Source organism: Heterodontus francisci, chromosome 2 (genome assembly GCF_036365525.1).
Source record: "Heterodontus francisci isolate sHetFra1 chromosome 2, sHetFra1.hap1, whole genome shotgun sequence".
In the NCBI taxonomy this organism is placed as follows: domain Eukaryota; kingdom Metazoa; phylum Chordata; class Chondrichthyes; order Heterodontiformes; family Heterodontidae; genus Heterodontus; species Heterodontus francisci.
Genome location: NC_090372.1, coordinates 104,348,330 through 104,361,047, shown reverse-complemented (window position 1 = coordinate 104,361,047; position 12,718 = coordinate 104,348,330). Strand labels below are relative to the sequence as shown.

At 45.1% G+C, this 12,718-nt stretch overlaps 1 protein-coding gene across 6 annotated transcripts in view; it reads right to left on the bottom strand.

Moving 5' to 3' along the window:
* dgkb (diacylglycerol kinase, beta) overlaps positions 1–12,718 on the bottom strand; it is a 1,110,826-nt gene that overhangs the window by 890,806 nt on the left and 207,302 nt on the right. For all 6 annotated transcript variants that reach the window (XM_068051143.1, XM_068051127.1, XM_068051112.1 and 3 more), the window contains one exon: positions 9,238–9,245. In XM_068051143.1, coding sequence (XP_067907244.1) covers positions 9,238–9,245 — 8 coding nt within the window. The remainder of the gene's footprint in view (positions 1–9,237; positions 9,246–12,718) is intronic.

Below are 12,718 nucleotides of genomic sequence, written 5' to 3'. Positions count from 1 at the left end.
CAGATAGCAGTGGCTCTGACATAAATTTTCAAATCCTCTCTGGCCACAGGAGAGGTGCCAGAGGACTGGAGGACAGCGAATATGGTACCATTATTTAAGAAGGGTAGCAGGGATAAACCAGGTAATTGCAGGCATCAGCGGTAGGGAAAATATTGAATAAAATTCTGAGGGATAGGATTAATCTCCACTTGGAGAGGCAGGGATTAATCAGGGATAGTCAGCATGGCTTTGTCGGGGGAGGTCGTGTCTGACTAACTTGATTGAATTTTTTGAGGTGGTGACGAAATATGTAGATGAGGGTAAAGCAGTTGATGTAGTCTATATGGACTTCAGTAAGACTTTTGATAAGGTCCCGCATGGGAGATTGGTTAAGAAGTTAAGAGCCCATGGGATCCAGGGCATTTGGCAAATTGGATCCAAAATTGGCTTAGTGGCAGGAGGCAGACAGTGATGGTTGAGGGTTGTTTTTGCGAGTGGAAACCTGTGACCAGTGGTGTACCGCAGGGATCGGTGCTGGGACCCTTGGTGTTTGTAGTGTACATTAATGATTTAGACATGAATATAGGAGGTATGATCAGTACGTTCGCAGATAACATGAAAATTGGTGGTGTCGTAAATAGTGAGGAGGAAAGCTTTAGATTACAGGACGATATAGATGGGCTGGTAAGATGGGCAGAGCAGTGGCAAATGGAATTTAATCCTGAGAAGTTTGAAGTGATGCATTTTGGGATGACTAACAAGGCAAGGGAATATACAATGGATGGTCGGACCCTAGGAAGTACAGAGGGTCAGAGGGATCTTGGTGTACTTGTCCATAGATCACTGAAGGCAGCAGCACAGGTAGATGAGGTGGTTAGGAAGGCATATGGGATACTTGCCTTTATTAGCCGAGGCATAGAATATAAGAGCAGGGAGGTTATGATGGAACTGTATAAAATGCTAGTTAGACCACAGCTGGAGTACTGTGTACAGCTCTGGGCATCACACTATAGGAAGGATGTGACTACACAGGAGAGGGTGCAGAGGAGATTCACCAGGATGTTGCCTGGGCTGAAGCATTTCAGCTATGAAGAGTTACTGAAAAGGCTGGGATTGTTTTCCTTAGAGTAGAGAAGGCTGAGGGGAGATATGATTGAAGTATACAAAATTATGAGGGGCATTGATAGGTTAGATAGGAAGAAACTTTTTCCCGTAATGGAGGGGTCAATAACCAGGGGGCATAGATTTAAGGTAAGGTGCAGGAGGTTTAGAGGGGATTTGAGGAAAACTTTTTTCACTCAGAGGGTCGTTGGAATCTGGAATGCACTGCCTGAAGAGGTGGTACAGGCAGGAACCCTCACAACATTTAAGAAGTATTTAGATGAGCACTTGAAACGCCATAGCATACAAGGCTACGGGCCAAGTGCTGGAAAATGGGTTAGAATAGTTAGGTGCTTGATGGCCAGCACAGACACAATGGGCCGAAGGTTCTGTTTCTGTGCTGTACAACTCTATGACTCATGACCTGCTGAAAACCCACCTCTTCGAGAGAATTCTGCACCGACTTCAAAAGGCCTTTGATTAGGTCCTCCACAGGAAGTTGGTTAGCAAAATTAAAGCACATGAGACAGGAGGTAATATACTGGCATGATTTCATGTCATAGAGTTATACAGCACAGCAACAGGCCCATCGTGTCTGTGCCAGCCATCAAGCACCTATCTATTCTAATCCCATTTTCCAGCACTTGGCCCATAGCCTTGCATGCTATGACGTTTCAAGTGCTCAGCTAAATACTTCGTAAATGTTGTGAGGGTTCCTGCCTCTGCCACATTTCAGGCAGTGTGTTCCAGATTCCAACCACCCACTGGGTCAAAATTATTTTCCTCAAATCCCCTCTCAACCTCCTGCCCCTTACCTTAAATCTATGCCCCCTGGTTATTGACACCTCCGCTAAGGGAAAAAGTTTCTTCCTATCTACCCTATCTATGCCTCTCATAATTTTGCTTACCTCAATCAGGTCCTCCCTCAGGCTTCTCTGCTCTAAGGAAAACAACCCCAGCCTATCCAGTCTCTCTTCATAGCTGAAATGCTCCATCCTAGGCAACATCCTGGTGAATCTCCTCTGCATCCTCTCCAGTGTAATCACATCCTTCCTATAGTATGGCGACCAGAACTGTACACAGTACTCCAGCTGTGGCCGAACTAGCGTTTTATATAGCTCCAGCATAACCTCCCTGCTCTTATATTCTATGCCTCAGCTAATAAAGGCAAGTATCCCATATGCCTTCCTAACCACCTTACCTACCTGTGCTGCTGCCTTCAGTGATCTATGGACAAGTACACCAAGGTCCCTCTGTACTTCCGAGGGTCTTACCACCCATTGTTAGTCCTCCCAAAATGCATCACCTCACACTTCTCAGGAATAAATTCCATTTGCCACAGCTCTGCCCATCTTACCAACACATCTATATTGTCCTGTAATCTAAGGTTGTTTACGACACCACCAATTTTCATGTCTTCTGCGAACTAACTGATCATACCTCCTGTATTCATGTCTAAATCATTAATGTACACAACAAACAGCAAGGGTCCCAGCACTGATCCCTGCGGCACACCACTGGTCACAGGCTTCCAATCACAAAAACAACCCTCGATCATCACCCTCTGCCTGCTGCCACTAAGCCAATTTTGGATCCAATTTGTCAAATTGTCCTGGATCCCATGGGCTCTTACCTTCTTGATCAATCTCCCATGTGAGACCTTATCAAAAGCCTTACTGAAGTCCATGTAGACTACATCTACTGCTTTACCCTCATCTACACAACTAGTCAGCTCCTCGAAAAATTCAATCTAATTTGTTAGACATGATCTCCTCCTGACAAAGCCATGCTGACTATCCTTGATTAATCCCTGCCTCTCCAAGCAGAGATTAATCCTGTCCCTCAGAGTTTTTTCCAATGCTTTCCCTACCACTGATGATAGACTCACTGGCCTGCAATTACCTGGTTTATCCCTGCTACCCTTCTTGAATAATGGTACTACATTTGCTGTCCTTCAGTCCTCTTGGCACCTCTCCTGTGGTCAGAGAGGATTTGAAAGTTTGTGTCAGAGCTCCTGCAAACTCCTCCCTGGCCTCATCGAGCAGCCTGGGATACATCTCATCTGGGCCTGGGGATTTATCCACTTTTAAGCCTGCTAAAACAGCTAATACTTCCTGCCTTTCAATGCTAATTTATTCAAGTATATCACAATCCCCCTCCCTGACCTCTACACCTACATCGTCTGTCTCCATAGTGAACACAGATGAAAAGTAATAATTTAAAACCTCACCAACATCCTCTGGTTCCACACACAGATTGCCACTTTGGTCCCTAATGGGCACTACTCTTTCCCTGGTTATCCTCTTGCCCTGAATATACTTATAAAATGCCTTGGGATTTTCCTGTAGCTTGAGCGCCAGTATTTTTTCATGCCCCCTCTTCGCTTTCCTACTTAATTTTTTAAGTAAAAGCAAAATACTGCGGATGCTGGAAATCTGAAATAAAAACAAGAAATGCTGGAACCACTCAGCAGGTCTGACAGCATCTGTGGAAAGAGAAGCAGAGTCAACGTTTCGGGTCAATGACCCTTCTTCGGAAGAAGGGTCACTGACTCGAAACGTTGACTCTGCTTCTCTTTCCACAGATGCTGCCAGACCTGCTGAGTGGTTCCAGCATTTCTTGTTTTTATTACTTTTTAAAGTACCTCCCACACTTTCTATACTCCTCTAGGGCCTCCGCTGTTTTCAGCGCTGTGAATCTGCCAGAAGCCTCCTTTTTTCTTCCTTATCCAATCCTCTATATCCCTTGACATCCAGGGTTCCCTGGACGTGTTCATCCTATCCTTCACCTTTATGGAAACATGCTGAACTCTTACTATTTCCTTTTTGAATGAGTCCCACTGGTCTGATGTAGACTTTTCTGCAAGTAGCTACTCCCAGTCCACTTTGGCCAGATCCTGTTTTATCATATTGAAATCGGCCTTCCCCCAATTCAGTACCTTTATTTTCAGTCCACCTTTGTCCTTTTCCATAACTACCTTAAATCTTAGAATTATGGTCAATATCCCCCAAATGCTCCCCCAATGACACTTCTACCACTTGTCCGGCTTCATTCCCTAAGATTAAGTCCAGTACCACCCTTCTCTTGTCAGACTTTCTACGTGCTGGCTCAAAAAGCTCTCCTGGATGCACTTTAAGAATTCTGCCCCCTTTAAGCCTTTTGCACTAAGACCATCCCAGTTAATATAGGGATTGAAATCCCCTGCTAATATTACCCTATTATTTTTATACCTCTCTCCCTGACTGTTTGTTTGGTGGCCTTTTTGTTTTTAAGTTCTACTCATATGGCCTCATTTGAGGAACCTTCTCAGATATCATCCCTCCTTACTGCAGTAATTGACTCCTTGATAAACAGTGCAATGCCACCTCCTCTTTTACACCGCACCCCACCCCCAGCCTCCAGCCCCGTCACGCCTGAAGATTCATACCCCTGAATATTGAGCTGCCAGTCCTACCCTTGCCTCAACCATGTCTCTGTCATAGCAATAATATCATATTCCCATGTGTTAATCAATGCCTTCAATTCATCTGCCTTACTAGTAAGACTCCTTGCGTTAAAATAGATGCAATCCAGCCTTGCATTATTCACTTGTGCCTTAACAGGTCTATATTTGCTCTGCCTTCCAGACTGACAGTTTCTCTTCGATATTTCACTGTGTATCACCCCCTACTGTACCTCCACTCTGTATCCCATCCCCCTGCCAAATTAGTTTAACGTCACCACCCCCCCCCACCCCCAACACCGAAACAGCACTAGCAAACCTCCCAGCAAGGATGTTGGTCCTGTTCCACTTCAGGTGCAACTTGTCCGACTCGTACAGGTCCCACCTTTGCCAGAAACAGACCCAGTGATCCAGGAAACTAAAGCCCTCCCTCCTGCACCATCTCTTCAGCCATGCATTCATCTGTTCTATCCTCCTATTCCTATACTCACTAGCATGTGGCACCGGGAGTAAGGATTGGTTATCAGGCAGAAAACAGAATAGGAATAAACGGGTCATTCTCACGTTGGCAGGCTGTGACTAGTGGGGTACCGCAGGGATCCGTGCTTGGACCACAGCTGTTCACAATATATATCAATGATTTGGATGTGGGGACCAAATGTAGTATTTCCAACTTCCCGGATGACACAAAACTTGGTGAGAATGTGTGTTGTGAGGAAAATGCAAAGCAGCTTCAAGGGGATTTGTAAAGACTTAGCAAGTGGGCAAGACCGTGGCAGATGGAATATAATGTTGAAAAATGTGAGGTTATCCACTTTGGTAGGAGAAATAGATGTGCAGAGTATTTCTTAAATGGTAAGAGATTTGAAAGTGTAGATGTACAAAGGGACCTGGGTGTTCTCGTCAATAAGTCACTGAAATCTAACATGCAGGTGCAGAAAGCAACTAAGAAGGCTAATGGTATGTTAGCTTTTATCGCAAGAGGATTTGAGTACAGGAGTAATGAAGTCTTGCTTCAATTGTATAGAACCTTGGTTAGACCGCACCTGGAGTACCTGTGTGCAGTTTTGGTCCCCTTACCTTAGAAAGGATATTATTGCCATTGGGGGGATGCAACAAAGGTTCACCAGACTTATTCCCAGGATGCAGGTCTGTCCTATGAAGAGAGATTGAGGAAACTGGGCCTGTATTCTCTAGAGTTTCGCAGAATGAGAGGTGATCTCATTGAAACCTACAAAATACTGAAAGGAATAGACAGGGTACCAAGCTCAGGAATACCCTCCCTCACCTCTCCACCTCTCCTCCTTTTAAGACACTCCTTAAAACCTACCTCTTTGGCTAAGCTTTTGGTCATCTAACTTAATATCCCCTTTTGTGGATTGCTGTCATACCTTGTTTTATAATGCTCCTGTGAGGCGCCTTGGGATGTTTTATTACGTTAAAGGCGCTATTTAAATATAAGTTGCGGTTGTTGATCTACAGTTGTGCCACATCCAGTTGTGAATGGTGACAGACAATTAATCAACCAACAGGAGGCGGAGGCAACATAAACATCCCCATCCTCAATGACTTCAGACCTCAGCAGGTGAGTATAAAAGACTCGGCTAAACTCTTGCAGCCACCTTCAGCCGAAGGTGCAGTGCGGATGATCCTTCCTTCTCGGCCTCCTCCTGAGATCCCACCCATTACGGAAGCCACTCTTTAGCAAATTCAATTCACTCTACATGTTATTAAGAAATGGCTGAGCACACTGGACATAGCAAAGGCTATGGGCCCCAACAACAGTCTGATGCTGAAGACCTGTACTCCAAAATCAGCCCAACCTCTAGTAAGCTGTTCCAGTACAGCTACAATACTAGCAACTGCACGACTGTGATGCAGCACAGCCTGTGTTTGTTTTTTTTTGAGATAGTCCCTGATTTGAAATTAAAACTAAAAGGATTCCAGGTTTCTGGGGAGTCAAACCCAAGTTAGACAAACAGTCCTGTAACTTAGAAAAAAAATGCACCTTTTATTTTTTACCAAGGACATGTGACTGGGGGTTCCAGGTTTCAGTTTTGACCAGAAGGCTTTTGGAAAAGGTGCAAGCCAGCTAAAAGGCTGTGCGTATTTTGTAAAAAGACTTTTGGGGAGTTGTGAAGGACACTGCAGTGGATGGAAGATCAGCCAGATTGTTTTAAAGAGACAGGCTGAGAGTTGCAAGTTTCTGGGCTTCTAGAGAATCAGACTACAAAGTATCTGGTTGAAGCAGTTTGACTGCAGGCAAAGGAGCCTGGACTGAGGCTGACCAATGGTGAATGACTTATGGCAGTTGTCTTCGGCGACTGAAAAGTTATCAGCAGAACCATGCCATTAGAAAGTTAGTGGGCAACGCTGAGGTTGTTCAAGAGGCAACAAAACCAAACCATTAAAGGGAAGATTGCATCGCCCGCTATTGACGGGACCTCATTACTTCCTTATCTGCATTCTGGAGGACATAATTTGAAAAACTACCTAAGGAAGATCGTGATTTTGTTGTACTGTGTGACTGTTCAGTGCTAATTTGCTGATAAGACTACTCATAAGGACTACCTTTGTTGCATCTGCTAATTAACATGTAATCTTTAAGATATATATAAAGACTGTGATTTAACTGTTAATTCATGATTAATTTATGTTGGTTTTGGTTTGAGTGTTAAAGTAAACTTTATAAAAGTGAAATTTTGTCCATTTGGTTTTTGATTTCCTAAATTGGAGTCAGTCATTGGATTTGATTCTTTTGATTTCATGGTAATATCCACTGGGATCATAATATCGACAATGGGGAAAATTACCCAGCAATGTCCTGTCCACAAAAAGCAGAACAAATCCAACTCAGCCAATTACCCACCTATCAACCGATTTTCATTCATCAGCAAAGTAATGGAGGAATCATCAACAGTGTTATCGAGCGGTAGTTACTCACTAATAACTTGCTGATAGATGCTCAGTTTGGTTTCTACCATTTTGGCTGCAGTCCTCATTACAACCTTGGTCCAAATAGGGGAAAGAGCTGAATTCCAGAGGTGAAGCGAGGTGAGATTGGCTGACCTTAACATCAAGGTATTAATCAGCTGAATGCAGCACCGAGGGGCTTGAGTAAAACTGAAGTCAGGTTGAAAACTCTCCAGTAGCTGGAGTCATACCTAACCGGAAGGTGGTTGTGGTTCTTGAAGGCCAGTCATCTCAGTCCCAGGGCATTGTTGCAGAAGTTCCTCAGGGAAATGTCCTAGGCCTGGATACTTCATCAATGACCTTCCCTTTATCATAAGGTCTAGGTGGGGATGTTTGTTGTTGATTATACTGTTGAGTCTATTCCCAATTCCTCAGATAATGAAGCAGTCCACCCTCACATGCAGCAATACTAGCACAGCATCCAGGCTTGGGCTAATAAGTAGCAGGTAGCATTAATGCCATATAAATGCCAGGCAATAACCATCTCCAATAAAAGCGAGCCTAACCAACTCTCCTTGATATTCAATGGCATTAACACTGCCAAATCCCCACTATCAATTTTATAGGGTCATCAAATAACATAAACTCAACTGGACCAACCACATGAATGCCATTACTATTAGAACTGATCAGAGTTGGGTATTCTGAAGAGAGTGTCTTATCTCCTGACTTAAACATATAGTCTCTCCACCACTGTTATACAGTGCCTGCAGTGTGTACTATCTATAGAGTTCTTCGACAGCACCTCCCAAACCGGTGACCTCTACCACCTAGAAGGACAAGGGCAGCAAGTGCATGGCAACAACATCAACTCCACGTCACATTTTATCCTGACTTGGAAATATATCACTGTTTCCCTCATCATCGCTGGTTCAACATACTGAAACTCCCTACCTAATAGTGCTGTTAGAGTACCTTCACCACATGGACTGCAGTGGTTGAAGGAGGCGGCCCTGCAGCACTGTCTCAAGGCAACAAGGGTGGACAGTAAATGCTGGCTTTGCTAGTCACATCCATAATCCCAAGAATGAATTTAAAATAAATGTAACAGGCCTGGATGATCATTTCACATGGGCTGAATTAAGAATTAGCGCTCCACATACAATGTCAGGAAATTGTGTGCAGGATGTTTAGTTGAGAGATACAGCACTGAAACAGGCCCTTTGACCCACCGAGTCTGTGCCGACCATCAACCACCCATTTATACTAATCCTACACTAATCCCATATTCTTACCACATCCCCACCTATCCACATATTTCCCTACCACCTACCTATACTAGGGGCAATTTATAATGGCCAATTAACCTACCAACCTGCAAGTCTTTTGGCTTGTGGGAGGAAACCGGAGCACCCGGAGAAAACCCAAGCAGACACAGGGAGAACTTGCAAACTCCACACAGGCAGTACCCAGAATTGAACCCGGGTCGCTGGGGCTGTGAGGCTGCAGTGCTAACCACTGCGCCACTGTGCCGCCCCTTGAGGGGGTAATTTACATATTTTGGTCAGGTGGGCACCTCCCGCCCCATGTTTTACATGCAGGAACTAAGTACATAATATTCATTAAGCAGAAGCTGTGCATGCAAATTTGGCAAACCTGACTGAAATGAATTCTTTCACGTGGATCCGAAAAATGAAAGAATTTATTGATAAATCTCTAAAACTGTGGAATTCCAGTGAACTGGGAGAAAGGACTTCTTTGGAGGGAAAGGGAGTAGAGAAATTGAAGATAACCCACTCTACTCTCACACCTTTCCTGGCAGCCAGTTCAAAGATGCTATTGGTCATTCCCAAGGGATTAATCATGTGCCTATTACAGTCAGGAAATTATATATGACACTCTCAGAATAGGAAAATGAAAAGAAAATAACTCAGAATACCATGGGGAAAGTACATAAATACAACATTTCACTTCTAACAATCCTAGTGCAGAAATGTCACTACAGCCCTTAAATTATTAACAATGCAATAAAAGAAATCATGAGCAATTTTAAAAAATAACTATTATTGAGGGGTTATTTGTGGTTTCTCTGTTCTCTATAGCAAGCTTGTTTTACATTATGAAGTCTTTCTAATGCTGCATAAACCAGAATTGCCCCATAATTACATTTTTTCATGTAGAAGTAGAAGCTAAAGATAACTAACACTGCAAAATGTTATCTTGGTACGACCCATTTTGAAGACATGGGCATGGAATTGGTCTATGCTCGGCGTGTGAAATCAGCTCAAAGTGAATCAGTAGCCTGTTTTACACCACATCCAATTTCCTTTTCAATTCTCTTCAGTGGGCAAGAAGGTTAGGTGCTATGTAAAATGGGCTGATCATTTACTGTGAGCTCATTTCGCACCACAGCAATAGACCCATTTCATCCCCATCTAACATTAAAGATCATATAAATTTATTTTTCAAATCTTTTTTTCTCAACAATTTGATAATCCTCACCTTTTCTGGATGCATTGTGTCCTTAACAGCATGGAGTTTCACAGGTGACAGGTACCTTTTGGTATATTGCCCTAGTGGCCATTATGCATGGGAAAACTCAACAGTGTTGCCAGCCTATTTGACTGAAGAGGGCAAGACAGCTGACCTAATCCTATCCAACTGATATTTACAGATATGGTTTTGAGAAGATGATGCTGGAACCATTCTGTTTTTCCTCCCCTAAACTAGAGGTACTGAGGTCGATTGCAACATTGCTACTGCCACTAAGATTAGGATCAGAAAACTCAGCACAGACTGGGGATTGAACCTAAGGACATATTGGTCTATCTATATGACTGAACTAGAATCACAGAATGGTTACAGGACAGAATGAGGCCATTCAGCCCATTATGTACACACGGTCACAGGGAGAACTTACAAACTCCGCACAGGCAGAGTTGAACCCGGGTCGCTGGAGCTGTGAGGCTGTGGTGCTAACCACTGCGCCGCCCACAAAGTTCAAAGGGCAGTGCGATTTGCCTCTTTCGCTGCATTCCCTCTGGTGCAGGGGATTGTCGATTGCACCCAGGTTGCCATCAAGGCACCAAGCGTCCAGCCAGGGAGATTCCTCAACAGGAAGGGATTCCATTCTCTAAACATCCAGCTGATCTGGGGCCATGGCAAATGCATCATGCAGGTGTGTGCACACTATCCAGGAATATGCCTTCATCCTTCAGCAATCACAGGTGTTGCAGCTCTTCAAGGAGCCGGAAAGCCATGGTGGCTGTTCAGCAGATAAGGCTTACCAGTGAGGAGACGGTTGATGACTCCATTTGCACCTCCAAAGGCTGCTGCACTGGCATCACTGCAAGGACAGCTTTTATCACAGGGTGTGTCACAGAGGCTGAGACACACTACAACCGATGCCACCTGAGCACAAGGATGATTATTGAGCAGACCATCGGTTCAGGTGCCTTGACCGGTTGAATGGCACCCTCCAGTACACTCCCCCAAGGATCTTGCGCACTGTAGTGTTTTGCTGCGCTCTCCATAACATATACCTCCACAGAGCTTGAAGAGGGGGAAGCGCTAGAAAGGCACAGCTCCACAGGTGAGGAAAAGTAATGACGACAAAGATGAGGAGGAGGCTGAACAGGAGAATGATCCTCATGCTTTGTAGGGATGTCACTGTGGCACGCTGCGGAGGTGGAATGTTTATCAGGATGGCATGGACACTGGGCCACTCTGATCCAGATGCCTTTCACCTGAGAAAGACTTAGTCTGCAGGACATTTGGAGAGGAGATTCTCCTTCATCTGAGTGACAGCAAACATCCGTTAAGAACAAAAGTCAGCAACCTTCCAATGGCACAAACACTGCAAGGCTCCAGGGTCTCCACCTAACATACTCTTCCCCAATACACTCCCTTGTTTTGCCAATCCTTATTCTCCATCCTCCTGCCTTTCATCATAAAGAAATGAAAACACAAAAGTCTGCCTTAGTGAAACGAGATTCCCAGTGCTTGATCCAATTTGATCTCATGCACAACATAAACACCCAACAAAGAGACATTATCGACATGGTGGTCATGGCCACTCCTACGATGTGCTTCCCCTGCGGCTGAGGATGAGGTGGAGGCAGTCTGCTTGCTAGTGCCTGTCTGGGTCTGAAGTTCCCATGGCACTCAACCTTGTCATGGAGGGGCACCTCCAAAAGCTGCTGTACTGGCATCACTGCAGGTACAGCTTTTATCACAGGGCGTGGCTCTACAGCTGCTTCATTGGTTGGATTGGCCATGGAGGCAGATGATGATGACAGAGCCCTTTGAGGGATGGCCCCCTCATCACCATCTGTCACCACCTGAGCCCTTTCATGCAGTCCTTGATCACTAGAAGGAACCACCAGCTGGGGCACTGCTGGCATCCACTCCACGCATCGTTGCGCTACTTGCACCACTGACCGGTCACTGCGGCATGTATTCTCTGCATGTTAGTGCACTGTTTCTGCATCCACTCTGAGTGATGCTGCACGTGGCTCTCCATGAGGTTAACCACTCTCTCAATGGAGGAGCTCATGAGATGAGTGAACTCCTCTATTCTCATCCCAGGACTCCACAGTGCCTCAGGTAACTCCGACATGTGGGCACACATCTTATGTTGGTTCTCCAAGTAGAGCTGCCTGTTTCGTTACTCCTGAGGCTTTGCATCTCCACTCTGCTGAGCAGGGCTGCACCTGTCCTCCATTCTCCCAGGGGGATTGTCCACAGCTGACTTTGCCTCCCCGTCTTCTCCTACTCTGAAGTAATGTGCGCTTCACCCTGTGCCACCATCTCTAATAATGCGCGAGGATCCAATGAGGTACAAGTATCTGCACTGATGGAGGGTGCACAAGAAAGATGTGACGGTGCAGGCTTCGAAGTTTCTTCCTCCTCTGACTCCTCCTGAACAGCTTGGCAGTATTGTGACTCTTTCCCTTCTGCAGCTGGCCCTGTGGGAGACATAACAGAAGGTGGTTATGAGAAATCCGAACAAGCAACAGATGTTTCAGCTGCATAAAATAATGAGATGACAGCTTATGCATTGACAGCTTGTTGTACCGGAGGATTGCCATGCATCCTCTGACACTGGGGATGTTGAGATCTGTTCACCTTGTCTCTGTTGGACTCCTCTTCTTTCGTCTCCAATGTTGCAGTGGCTTGCAACTATGGGCACATCAAGGACCATCTCCTCAAAATGTTTCAGAGACACAAGCTGGGGGACCCCACCGTCTAAGTGTGCCCTCTCGCTTTCCCTGGCATTGTTCT